Here is a 12,758-nt window from a genome sequence, read left to right as displayed (position 1 = left end):
AGGAAGGGGGATTCTTTCCCTAGTTTCAGTGCATCTGGCTAGCAAAGCTCCTACAGAGCCTGCCGTCTCCAGCATTCAGTTCCAGCAGGGCGGTTTTCCACAGGCTCACTTCCTGTACATTAGGTTCCTATTATGATTGGCTCCTGCAGAATACGGCTTCCTCCTGCTAGGTTCATGGAGAGGGCAGCTTCTCCAACTCATAGATCCTTTAGCACCCAGGAGCTTCCTCATACACCTCCTCTGGCAGATTTAGAACAGAGTAAGACACTTAGCAACGTCTCCACCATCCAGTTAACCCCCTAGCAATGCTCTTTCCATGAGGTCTGGATCCCATTCTTAGAGTGAAGGAACACAGCTCTTCTTTGGATGATCTATCAAAACCCTAGAGGTCATAGCTGCTCCCTATATCTTATATTCCTATATTTTTCAGTTATTCTTTAACTATTACTTGACAATTACTAGTTACTTCAATCCTGTCAATAATTCTTTTTTTTTTTTTTTTTTTTTTTTTTTTTTGAGACGGAGTCTCGCTCTGTCGCCCAGACTGGCGTGCAGTGGCGCAATCTCGGCTCACTGCAAGCTCCGCCTCCTGGGTTCACGCCATTCTCCTGCCTCAGCATCCCGAGTAGGTGGGACTAAAGGCACCCACCACCACGCCCGGCTAATTTTTTATATTTTTAGTAGAGATGGGGTTTCACGGCGTTAGCCAGGATGGTCTCGATCTCCCGACCTCGTGATCCGCCCGCCTCGGCCTCCCAAAGTGCTGGGATTACAGACGTGAGCCACTGTGCCTGGCCTTTTTTTTTTTTTTTTTTTAATTTTTTTTTGGGACGGACTCTCACTCAGCCGCCCAGGCTGGAGTAAGTGGCGCGATCTCGGCTCACTGCAAACACCGTCTCCCCGGTTCAAGCGATTCTCCCGTCTCAGCCTCCACAGAGTAGCTGGGATTACAGGCACCCGCCATCATGCCCGGCTAATTTTTATATTTTAGTAGAGACGGGGTTTCACCATGTTGGCTAGGCTGATCTTAAACTTCTGACCTCAGGTGATCCGCCCGCCCTGGCCTCCCAAAGTGCTAGGATTACAGGCCTGAGCCACGGAACCCGACCAATAATTCTTTATACTAAACTTTCCCTTTCAAATTACTATGTGGTTTTTGTCTACTGACTGGACCCTGACTGATACAGATAAGTAAGTCACAATAGGCCGGGCGCAGTGGCTCATGCCTGTAATCCCAGCACTTTGGGATGGATGGTGGTGGGTGGATTGCTTGAGGTCAGAAGTTCGAGACCAGCCTGACCAACACAGTGAAACCTCCTCTCTACTAAAAATACAAAAATTAGCTGGGCGTGGTGGTGGGTGCCAATAAAGCCAGCTATTCTAGAAGCTGAGGCAGGAGACTCACTTGAACCCAGGAGGCAGAGGTTGCAGTTAGCCGAGATGGCACCACTGCACTCCAGCTTGGGCAACAGAGCGATTCTGTCTCAAAAAAAAAAAAAAATTGTTACAATAGAGATTTTAACATACTTTTCTCTGATGATCGAGCAGTTAAAGAAATTTAAGGATATAGCTCTGAATACAAAATTGACAGGTTTGATCTGATAATTTTATAACCCTGCATACCACAATTAAAAGAACTTACACTACTTTTAAGCACATTTATAAAAATTGTCTATGTATCAAGCCGCAGTGCAAGTTTCCACAAATATCAAAGAAACGTTTCCATCTAGCCCAATAAAATTCAAAGTTAACAATGCACTTTCAAATTTCCCTGTTCAATTGGAAATTAATAAACATAGGTCAAAGAACAAATACTAATGGAAACTGGGAAAAAGTACAGAACTGAATAACAATGAATACAACACAGAAAATTCATGGGATAAAACCAAAATAGTACTTTTAAAGGCAAAGTTACAGTACTAAATGTATACGAAGAAAGGACAAAATATTAATGAGGCCATCAATCACCTCAAGAAGTTAGAAAAAGAACAAAGTAAACCCAGATAAATAAAAATATAACCAGCAAAAACTAACAAAAATAAACAAGCACTAGAAAGATCAATAAAAATAAATGTTGGCTCTGTCAAAAGAGAAATAAGCATATCTATGGCAAAACTAATCAAGAAAAAGAAATAAGGAACAAACACCACAAATTTTAAAACAGTTAGGCCAGGCACAGTGGCTCGTGCTTGTAATCCCAGCACTTTGGGAGGTTGAGGCGGGAGGATCATTTGAGCCCAGTTCAAGACCAGCCTGGGCAACATAATGAGACTCTGTCTCTAAAAATAATAATAATAATAATGAAAAGTTAATCTGTTCCAGACAACAGAAAAAAACTATTTGCGAATAAGCAAATAATTTTTTGAGGCGAATACAACCTCAATTTCAAAACTGGTTGGGCCGGGTGCAGTGGCTCATGCCTGTAATCCCAGCACTTTGGGAGGCCGAGGTGGGTGGATCATGAGGTCAGGAGATCGAGGCCATCCTGGCTAACACGGTGAAACCCCTTCTCTATTAAAAATACAAAAAAATTAGCCGGGTGTGGTGGCGGGCACCTGTAGTCCCAGCTACTCGGGAGGCTGAGGCAGGAGAATGGTGTGAACCTGGGAGGCCGAGGTTGCAGTGAGTCGAGATCACGCCACTGCACTCCAGCCTGGGCGACACAGTGAGACTACGTCTCAAAAAACAACAAAAAACAAACAAACAAAAAAACTGGTCAAGAATAGGGCAAAACAAAAAAACTACAAGACCAGACAACTACAAGCCAATCTTTCTTATGAACATAAACAGAAATAGCCTTAAAAAAAAAAAAATCGGCCTGTCATCCCAGCACTTTGGGAGGCCAAGGTGGGTAGATTGCTTGACGTCAGGAATTCGAGACCAGCCTGGTTAACATGGTGAAACCCCGTCTCTATTAAAAACACAAAAATTAGGTGGGCATGGTAGCATGCACCTGTTATCCCAGCTACTCAGGAGGCTGAGGCAGGAGAGTAGCTTGAACCTGGGAGATGGAGGTTGCAGCGAGCCAAGATTGCACCACTCTCCAGCCTGGGCAACAGAGCGAGACTCCGTCACAAAAAAAAAAAAGAAGAAAAAAAAATCAACCAACTGAATCCAGCAAGATATTAAACGAAAAAGCACTACAGACAAGTGAGATTTATCCCAAAAATGTGAGGATGTCTAACATTAAAAAACCAATTAGTGGGCCGGGCACGGTGGCTTACGCCTGTAATCCCAGCACTTTGGGAGGCTGAGGCAGGCGGATCACGAGGTCAGGAGATCGAGACCATCCATCCTGGCTAACACGGTGAAACCCCATCTCTACTAAAAATACAAAAACAAAATTAGCCGGGTGTGGCGGTGGGCGCCTGTAGTTCCCGCTACTTGGGAGGCTGAGGCGGGAGAATGGCATGAACCTGGGAGGCGGAGGTTGCAGTGAGCTGAGATTGTGCCACTGCACTCCAGCCTGGGCGACAGAGCCAGACTCTGTCTCAAACAAACAAAAACAAACAAACAAAAAAACAATTAGTGGCCAAGTATGGTAGCTCATGCCTAAATCCCAGCACTTTGGGAAGCCTAGGCAGGCGGGCAGATTTGAAGTCAGGAGTTCAAGACCAGTCTGGCTAACACGGTAAAACCCTGTCTCTACTAAAAATAAAAAAAATTAGCCAGGTATGCTGATGCACACCAGTAATCTCAGCTATTTAGGAGGCTCAGGCACAAGAATTGCTTGAGCGTGGGGAAGGCGGAGGTTGAAGTGAGCCGAGATTGTCACACTGCACTCCAGCCTGGGCAACAGAGCAAGACTGTCTCAAAAAAAAAAAAAATTAGTGGCTGGGTGCCAGGGCTCAGTGGTTCACACCTGTAATCCCAGCACTTTGTGGGCCCAGCACTTTGTGGGGAGGCCGAGGTGGGTGGATCACTTCAGGCCAGGAGTTCGAGACCAGCCCAGGCAACATGGCGAAATCCCATCTCTACAAAAAATACAAAAATTACCAGGCGTGGTGACACACTCCTATAGTCCCAACCATACTTGGGAGGCTGAGGTGGGAGGATTGCTTAAGCACAACCAGGAAGCAGAGATTGCTGTGAGCCAAGATCAAGTCACTGCACTCCAGCCTGAGTGACGGAATGAGACCTTGTCTCAAAACAGACAAACAAACAAATGCTAACATTAATAAACACATTCCTGTAGGTACAAACTCACCAAGCCCAAAACAAGAGATCATCTTTCCATCCATATCTGCTCACCTCCTCATTTCTCTAATTTCTTGGAGTAGCACTAACATTCCCTAACAGACTACTGATCTACTGATGCTACCTCTGAAATATTTCTCCCATTTATTCCCATTCTTGTCATTTCGATTTGTTTCAGGACCCCACTATAGCTACCTAATTATTTCCCCACTCCAAATACATGCTACGCACAACTACTGGGTTAGTTCTACCGCAATCCGCTCAAAAACTTTCCGTTACTTCCCAATTTCTAATAAATAAAGTACAAATTCCTTATCCCGACTGGGCGCAGTGGCTTATGCCTATAATCCCAGCACTTTGGGAGGCCGAGGCAGGTGGATTACGAGGTCAAGAGATCGAGACCATCGTGGCCAACATGGTGAAACCCTACCTCTATTAAAAATACAAAAAAATTAGCTGGGCATGGTGGTGCATGTCTGTAGTCCCAACTGCTGGAGGCTGAGGCAGGAGAATTGCTTGAACCCAGGAGGCGGAGGTTGCAGTGAGCCGAGGTTGTGCCACACAGCTAGACTCCATTTAAAAAAAAAAACAAAACAATTTCCTTATCCTGATATAGACTGACGCCTACCATTCTAGCTCCATTATTCACTATCTCAAGGTTTCCAAAATCCCAAGGTTCAATTAAATTAGGCTCACATTGGCAAACACTTCTTGACACGATCTCCCCACATCTGTTCCCCACCACATCTATCTATAAGTTCACAATCAAGTATGGGTGTGAACACCTACAGAATAGAACATGGGAAGGCAAGATCAGAATGTGAGAATAAAGTTTAGGAAGTCACAGGCCCCGAGGTTGCAGTGAGCCAAGATCGTGCCACTGCACTCCAGCCTAGGTGACAGTGAGACTCTCTCTCAAAAAAAAAAATAAAGGTCAGGGGATGTATTATGTGATTAAGATACTTGGATTCCATCCAGAAGGGAATGGGGGAACCAGTGAAGGTTTTTAAAGGAGGGCAATATAATGATCAAATCTGCATCTTAGATGTTTAACTCTGGCAAGAGTCTGGAAAATATGAGTGGAAAGGGAGATAGAAAAGGCTACCAAAACAAAGAAGAAGACAACGAGGTGTCACTGTAAGTTCTTAGTAGTGGAAATAAAAATAAGAAACAGATCTTGGCTGGGCACGGTGGTTCATGCCTGCAATCCCAACATTCTGGGAGGCTGAGGCAGGAGGACTGCTTATGCCCAGGAGTTCAAGACCAGCCTGGGCAACACAGTGAGACTCCATATCTACAAAAAAAAGAAAAGTTAGCTGGGTGTGGTGGCACATGCTTCCGGAGGCTGCAGTGAGCTGTGATTGCACTGCTGCACTCCAGCCTGGGTCAAAGAGCGAGACTGTCTCAAAACAAAACCAAACCAAAAAACCCACAAAACACTAAAAACAGATCTGAGAGGTAGTCAACAAGATTTAATGGAAAGTGTATTCATATGGACAGTCTTCCCCCATTTCAAATTGTTCTTCAAACCTCAGCATGAGTTGTCTTTTAAAAATGCAAACATGATCGTGTTCCCAACTCTGCTTAAACACTTCAGTGCTTAGGCTGGATGTGGTGGCTCACGCCTGTAATCCTAGCACTTTGGGAGGCTGAGGCAGGCGATCACCTGAGGTGGGTGATCACCTGAGGTCAGGCGATCACCTGAGGTCAGGAGTTCGAGACCAGCCTACGTCATCTCTACTAAAAATACGAAAATTAGCCAGCCATGGTGGCGCATGCCTATAATTCCAGCTACCTGGAAGGCTGAGGCAGGAGAATTTCTGGAAGCTGGGAGGCGGAGGCTGCAGTTAGCCGAGATCACGCCACTGCACTCCAGTCTGGGGGACAGGAGACTTCGTCTCAAAAGAAAAAAAACAAAAAACAAAAAAAACCCCACCAAAAAGCCCTTCAGTGCTTCCTGCTGATTTCAGGATAAAAAACAAATTTTGAGGCCAGGCGCAGTGGCTCACGCCTGTAATCCCAGCACTCTGGAAAGCCGAGGTGGGCAGATCAACTTTGTTCAGGAGTTCGAGACCAGCCTGGCCAACATGGTGAAACGCCATCTCTACTAAAAATACAAAAATTGGCCAGACATGGTGGCACACACCTGTAATCCCAGCTACTTGGGAGGGTGAGGCAGGAGAATCACTTGAACCTGAAAGGAGGAGGTTGCAGTGAGCCGAGATCATGCCACTGAACTCCAGCCTGGGCAACAAAGAAAGACTCCATCTCAAAAAAAAAAGGAAATATGCACTTTTTTTTTTTGAGACAGAGTCTCACTCTGTCACCCAGGCTGGAGTGCAGTGGCATAATCTCTGCTCACTGCAACCTCTGCCCTCCGAGTTCAAGCGATTCTCCTGCCTCAGCCTCCTCAGTAGCTGGGATTACAGGCGCCTGCTGCCGCGCCCAGCTAATTTTTTGTATTTTTAGTAGAGACAGGGTTTCACCATCTTGGCCAGGCTGGTCTTGAACTCCTGACCTTATGATCCACCCGCCTCAGCCTCCCAAAGTGCTGGGATCACAGGCGTGCGCTACCGCATCCAGCCCTATATATATACTTTTAATGTGTAACTTTTGTATGCTGAGTGGTACTTTTTTTTTTTTTGCTTTTGAGGGAATTAATAAGATATAATTAATTGTGACTTAACTTTTGAAAGAAATTTTTAGATGGAGGCAACTGGGATGTTTGTGATAATAGATAAGAAAGACACCACTGACCTGTAGTTAAATTGGTTTGAATTGCAGATATTCATTATTGAATTTATTCCTGTTTTCTCATACTTTGGAAAAGACACCTGAACAATAAATGAATCCTGGATAGTGTACTGTCCTTCAAACAATGAAGTGATATTAATACTTGCCTGCAGGAGATGCATACTACAGGAGAGAACCCTTAGACTATGTCAGGCCACACTATGAACCTCCCCCCACCTGCCTTTTTTCTCCTTTATGTTTCTGTTACCGTACTAACATTGTGGATTAATGACACTGAAATTCTGCATAATGTGAACAGGATAAACTATTTATAAATCGAAAAAAAAAAAAAAAACAACACAGGGCTTCTGCAGGGAATATTCTTTCCTCAATATTCTACTTTCACTTAGCTCTTCTTTGATATTTTGCTTAAGCCATTTTGAGTCTCCCCTGTCCACCCTCTCTTCCCACTAAGTCAGGCCCTCTGTTATATACTCTTACCCCATTGTGTCCTTTCCCTACATGACCTCTTCTTGAAGTTTATGATTCCATTTTTGTGGGATTCCTGGAGAAATGTCCATCTCACCCAATGGACCACCCAATGGTTCTCCATAAAGATTAGGACCATCTCTGTTCTGTTCCCCAGCTCTCACTGTATCCCCAGCTCTCAGCAGGCCTAGCAGAATGGCAAGTAATAAAAGAATATCTGTTGAATTAAAGAAATACCCAATTTGTTAAAGACGATTCTCATGTTTCTAGCTTTGGAGGACAGTCATGCTTTAACTGCAATGGACAACCAGTGAAGTCATGTTGAGTTATCTGTAGGACATCCAGATAAAGATGTCTAACAGCAGCTGGGGGTGGTGGCTCATGTCTGTAATCCCAGCACTTTGGGAGGCCAAAGCAGGCGGATCACGAGGTCAGGAGTTCAAGACCAGCCTGACCAACATGGTGAAACCCCGTCTCTACTAAAAATACAAAAAAATTAGCTGGGCGTGGTGGTGCGCACCTGTAATCCCACACTCGGGAGGCTGAGGCAGGAGAATCGCTTGAACCTGGGAAGCGGAGGGTGCAGTGAGCCGAGATCGCGCCATTGCACTCCAGCCTGGGCGACAGGGCAAGACTCCATCTCAAAAAGAAAAGAAAAAAAAAAAGGCCGGGCGTGGTGGCTCATGCCTGTAATCCCAGCACTTTGGGAGGCCGAGGCTGGTGGATCACCTGAGTTCAGGAGTTTGAGACAAGCCTGGCCAACATGGTGAAACCCCATCTCTACTAAAAATACAAAAATTGGCTGGGCGTGGTGGCGTGTGCCTATAATCCCAGCTACTCCGGAGGCTGAGACCAGAAGAATCGCTTGAACCTGGGAGGCAGAGGTTGCAGTGAGCTGAGATCGCGCCACTGCACTCCAGCCTGGGAAACAGAGCAAGACTCCGTCTAGGGGAGAAAAAAACAAAAAACAAAAAGATGTCCAACAGCTGGAAATGTCATACAGAAAAGGCATGGTAGGTATTATGATTTGGGACTCATTAGCACCTTAGTGATAGGTGAGATTACACTCTTGAAATCACATAGGCCAGTGATTCTCCTGGAAGGAGAGGAAGGAGAGGAGGAAGAAAAATGTATCAGAATCTCTTGGAAAATGGGTCTTTTTCACTTTTCCTCACCTTCTCCCATTTGAGGATCTCGATATATGAGAGTTGCTACCGACAGAAGTGATGCACCTGTGAAAGTGTAGAGGCAAAATTTTCAAAGTTGAGAACTATCATGCTGAAAAAGAGTTTGTATTGGGAGGCTGAGGCAGGCGGATCACCTGAGGTCAGGAGTTCAAAACCAGCCTGGCCAACATGGTGAAACCTCATCTATACTAAAAATACAAAAATTAGCCTGACATGGTGGCACACACTTGTAATCCCAGCTACTGGGGAGGCTGAGGCAGGAGAATCGCTTGAACCTGGGAGGTGGAGGCTGCAGTGATCTGAGATCGTGCCACTGCAACTCCAGCCTGGGCGACAGAGTAAGACTCTGTCTAAAAAAAAAAATGTTTGGCCGGGCGTGGTGGCTCAAGCCTGTAATCTCAGTACTTTGGGAGGCTGAGGCGGGCGGATCACAAGGTCAGGAGATCGAGACCATCCTAGCTAACAGGGTGAAACCCCGTCTCTACTAAAAATACAAAAAATTAGCCGGGCGTGGTGGCAGGCGCCTGTAGTCCCAGCTACTCGGGAGGCTGCAGCAGGATGACATGAACCCGGGAGGTGGAGCTTGCAGTGAGCCGAGATCGTGCCACTGCACTCCAGCCTGGGTGACAGAGTGAGACTCCGTCTCAAAAAAAAAAAAAAAAAGTCTGTAAGCAGATTTACTCATGCATAATCTTTTCTGGGACAATTCCAATGGATTCAGATGTGAAAGCAAAGTAGACAGGAGAAGGATCACATAGCCTTTCGTTATAGGCAGTCTGAAGGAAGTTTTCTTTTTAAAATTGAGAGAATGTGGCTGGGCGGGGTGGCTCACACTTGTAATCCCAGTACTTTGGGAGGCTGAGGGCAGTCTGATCACTTGAGCCTAGGAGTTCGAGACCAGCCTGGGAAACATGGCAAAACCCAGTCTCTACAAAATACAAAAATTAGCCAGGCATGCTGGTGCACACCTGTAGTTCCAGCTACTTGGAAGGCTGAGGTGGGAGGATTGCTTGAGCACAGGAGGTCAAACCTGTAGTAAGCCGAGATCTTGCCATTGCACTCCAGCCTGGGCTATAGTCTCAAAAAAAAAGGAAAAAAGAAAAAGAAAAATCACTACGAAACTGAGAATGTGTCCTTAATGTAGGTGCTAAAAGACAAAAAATAAAATTTAGAGAAAAACACAAGCATTTGTAGAGAAAAACAGGAAAAAGCCAGAGAAGACAGTGTATTTTTACACTCATGGGAAAGGCTAATACAGCAAGACCCCAGAAGAAGAGGTAAGGGGCAAATACTAACAAAAGCTATCATATACGGCACATTTACTATGTTCCAGGCACTAACCTAAATGGTCTAAATACACTATTCACTTAGTTTAAATCCTCCCCAGAGTTCTATGAGGTCCATATTATTCTTTTCCCCATTTTACAGATGAGGAAAACACAGACGATCAAGAAATTTGCACAAGGCAACCACCTGGTAAGTGGCAGAGCTGAAATTAGACCCCAGGTCTGTCTGTAAAGCAAGATGGCCAAAATCAAGAATATTCAATACAATATAAATGTTTTTGGAAAGAAGGCCATCTCTTGTAAAACGGAACGCCAGGAAAAGATAATTGGAGGGCATAGCGGGGATAGGAAGGGAGATGGGAGAATCCCTGCCATGAAAGCCTCTGTCCCCCTCCAGTCAAAGAGGCGCTGAGGGAGATGGGGGGGAAGGGCCTTGAGGAGAGGCGAAAGGTTTGCTGCTGGAGGTGTGGAGAATGGAAAAAGACCAAGGAAGAGTCGAAGAGTCAAAGACAACTTGATGCCTGAAGCACAAATGCTCAGCTCCTACGAATTCTACATTCACATCTGAGTTAGGGCCTACTATGTGCTAGGAATGAATCTAGGCGCTGTAGAAATGAAAAACTTATTTAGGCATGTTGGTTTGATGCCTAAATAAACATTTCGGAAACAATCAACATCAATGATCACCCGACACTCCAGGAAACCCATTTCTCCAAAGAACTCCATCCGAAAGATTTTAAGAGTATATTCCAAGGAGAGACTGGATGGTGGGGGGGAGGGGCAGGACGAGCGGCCGAAGGGACAATTCCTGGGCGCACCCACCCATAGTCCCCGCCCAGAGCCTCTCGAGGGACCACAGAGGGACGCAGGGTGCAAGCCCTGAAGCTGCACCGGGGGCGGAGGGAACGTGGCTACCTGCGGAGCCAGACGTCAGGCGCGGCCCTTCCCCGACCTACTTGGCCGCTCCAGATGGACTCCCTCCGACTCTCTGGTTTCCCAGGGGCAGCCGACCTCCACTCGGGGGACTACCGCGCCATGCAGCCTCTTCCTTAGCAGTCCCTCACGGACCAGGCCCCTACGACAACTTACCCGCCCTGCCCGGCCCAAGACAACCCGGTTCCTTTCTGCCCACCGAGGTCTCCCTGGCATCTCCACCAATACCAGAGCGCTATCAGGGCATGGAGGCGGGACTGAGTGCCTACGGCCAATCATATCAGACGCAAAGCACGTCGCAGCGCCCACAACTAGTTCCCGCCTTTGGAAGGGAAAAAAAAAAAACACGGTTGGCGCCAAACTCCAGTAATCTTCCTAGGGCTTTAAGAGAAAGGGGCGGGGTGTAAGGTGGCGGGGAAGGCGATGGGGCGGGGCTTCAATAGGAAGCGGCTGACCTGAGTGGAGGTAGGGGCGTGGCCTGAGAGAAGCTTTTTAGTGAAAGACAGGAAGCCTTGAGAGGTCTGTCATTTATTTAATACTTTATCTTAAAATTCTGCTGTCAGCTGCGTGCGAGACAAAGTGCTGGGCTCGATTACGATGAATAAATTTGTTCCCTGCCCTCAGACGCGTTCCTGGATGATAGGCAGACAAACAACTTAGCTTCGGATGTTGGGAGCCTTAAGGAGGGGATACTAGTCTAGCGGGGCAGGAGAGAGAAGAGCTTTTTAGAGGGTGGAATACCTGACTTGCCTTATAGAACCTGTAGGAATGGGGGGTGCCGGTAGGTCTAGCCTCAGGAGCTCAGCCTGAGCATTGATAGGTGCGAAAATAAGGCCACCTTCCTCGGCTACTTATAGTCTGCCTATATTCATCCCTACCCATTTCCTCGTTTGTCCACTTAGCTTTTTTTTTTTCTTTTTGCTTTCAGACAGGGTATCGCTTTGTCGCTCAGGCTGGAGCGCAGTGGCGCGATCTCGGCTCCCTGCAACCTCCACCTCCAAGCCTCGAGAGATCCTCCCACCTCTGCCTCCAGAGTAGCTGGGACCATAGACGCGAGCGACCACCACCCCTGGCTGTTTTGTTTCGTTTTGTTTCTGAGATGGAGTTTCACTCTTGTTGCCCAGGCTGGAGTGCAATGGCGCGATCTCGACCCACTACAACCTCCGCCTCCGGGGTTCAAGTGATTCTCCTGCCTCAGTCTCCCGAGTAGCTGGGATTGCAGGCATGTGTTACCACGCCAACCTAATTTTTGTATTTTTAGTAGAGACAGGGTTTCGCCATGTTGACCAGGCTGGTCTTGAACTCCTGTCCTCAGGTGATCTGCCCAGCTTGGCCTCCCAAAGTGCTGGGATTAAAGGCGTGAGCCACCCACGCCCGGCCACCCCTGGGTAATTTTTTAAAATTGTTGTAGAGATGGGGTCTTGCTATGTTGCCCAGGCTGGTGACGAACTTCTGGGCTCAAACAATCCTCCCACCTCAGTCTCCCAAAGTGCTGGGATTACAGGTGTGAGTCACTGCACCTGACCCCATTTAGTCTTAACTGCCATATCAACCAATTTATTTTTATTTTTATTCTTTTTTTTTTTTGAGACGGAGTTTCACTCTTGTCACCCAGGCTGGAGTGCAGTGGTGTGATCTCAGCTCACTGCAATCTCCACCTCCGGGGTTCATGCGATTTTCCTGCCTCAGCCTCCCAAATAGCTGGGATTACAGGGGCCTGCCTGGCTAGTTTTTTGTATTTTTAGTAGAGATGGGGTTTCGCCATGTCGGGCAGGCTGGTCTCAAACTCCTGACCTCAGGTGATCTGCCCGCCTCGGCTTTCCAAAGTGCTGGGATTACAGGCGTGAGCCACCGCGCCTGGCTTTATTTTTATTCTTATTTTTTTAGAGACAAGGTCTCAGTCTGTTGTCCTAGCTGGAGTGCAATGGTGTGA

General features: G+C 46.7%; 2 protein-coding genes across 25 annotated transcripts in view; one reads left to right on the top strand and one right to left on the bottom strand.

The window, feature by feature from the left end:
* CASP8AP2 (caspase 8 associated protein 2) overlaps positions 1-11,177 on the bottom strand; it is a 47,386-nt gene extending 36,209 nt beyond the window's left edge. For 3 of the 20 annotated variants that reach the window (XR_010157742.1, XR_010157750.1, XM_054686841.2), the window contains exons 1-3: positions 10,849-10,925; positions 8,595-8,651; positions 7,432-7,606 (exon numbers count right to left, since the gene is read on the bottom strand). Coding sequence is in view for 1 of the 20 variants with exons in the window: in XM_054686841.2 (XP_054542816.1) it covers positions 7,432-7,558 (127 nt within the window). In the remaining 19 variants the exon portion in view is untranslated. Of the gene's footprint in view, positions 1-7,431; positions 7,607-8,594; positions 8,652-10,807 lie in introns of all 20 variants that reach the window. The other 17 variants (XR_010157745.1, XR_010157752.1, XM_001159871.3 and 14 more) reach the window with 12 other exon arrangements.
* Positions 11,178-11,282: 105 nt separating this feature from the next.
* MDN1 (midasin AAA ATPase 1) overlaps positions 11,283-12,758 on the top strand; it is a 188,657-nt gene continuing 187,181 nt past the window's right edge. For all 5 annotated transcript variants that reach the window (XR_001718579.4, XR_010157740.1, XM_054686835.2 and 2 more), the window contains exon 1: positions 11,283-11,344. The gene's annotated coding sequence lies outside the window, so the exon portion shown is untranslated. The remainder of the gene's footprint in view (positions 11,345-12,758) is intronic.

This window comes from Pan troglodytes, chromosome 5 (assembly GCF_028858775.2).
Source record: "Pan troglodytes isolate AG18354 chromosome 5, NHGRI_mPanTro3-v2.0_pri, whole genome shotgun sequence".
NCBI classification, from domain to species: domain Eukaryota; kingdom Metazoa; phylum Chordata; class Mammalia; order Primates; family Hominidae; genus Pan; species Pan troglodytes.
The sequence above is the reverse complement of the archived record's forward strand: the minus strand, read 5'-3'. Positions and strand labels throughout refer to the sequence as shown.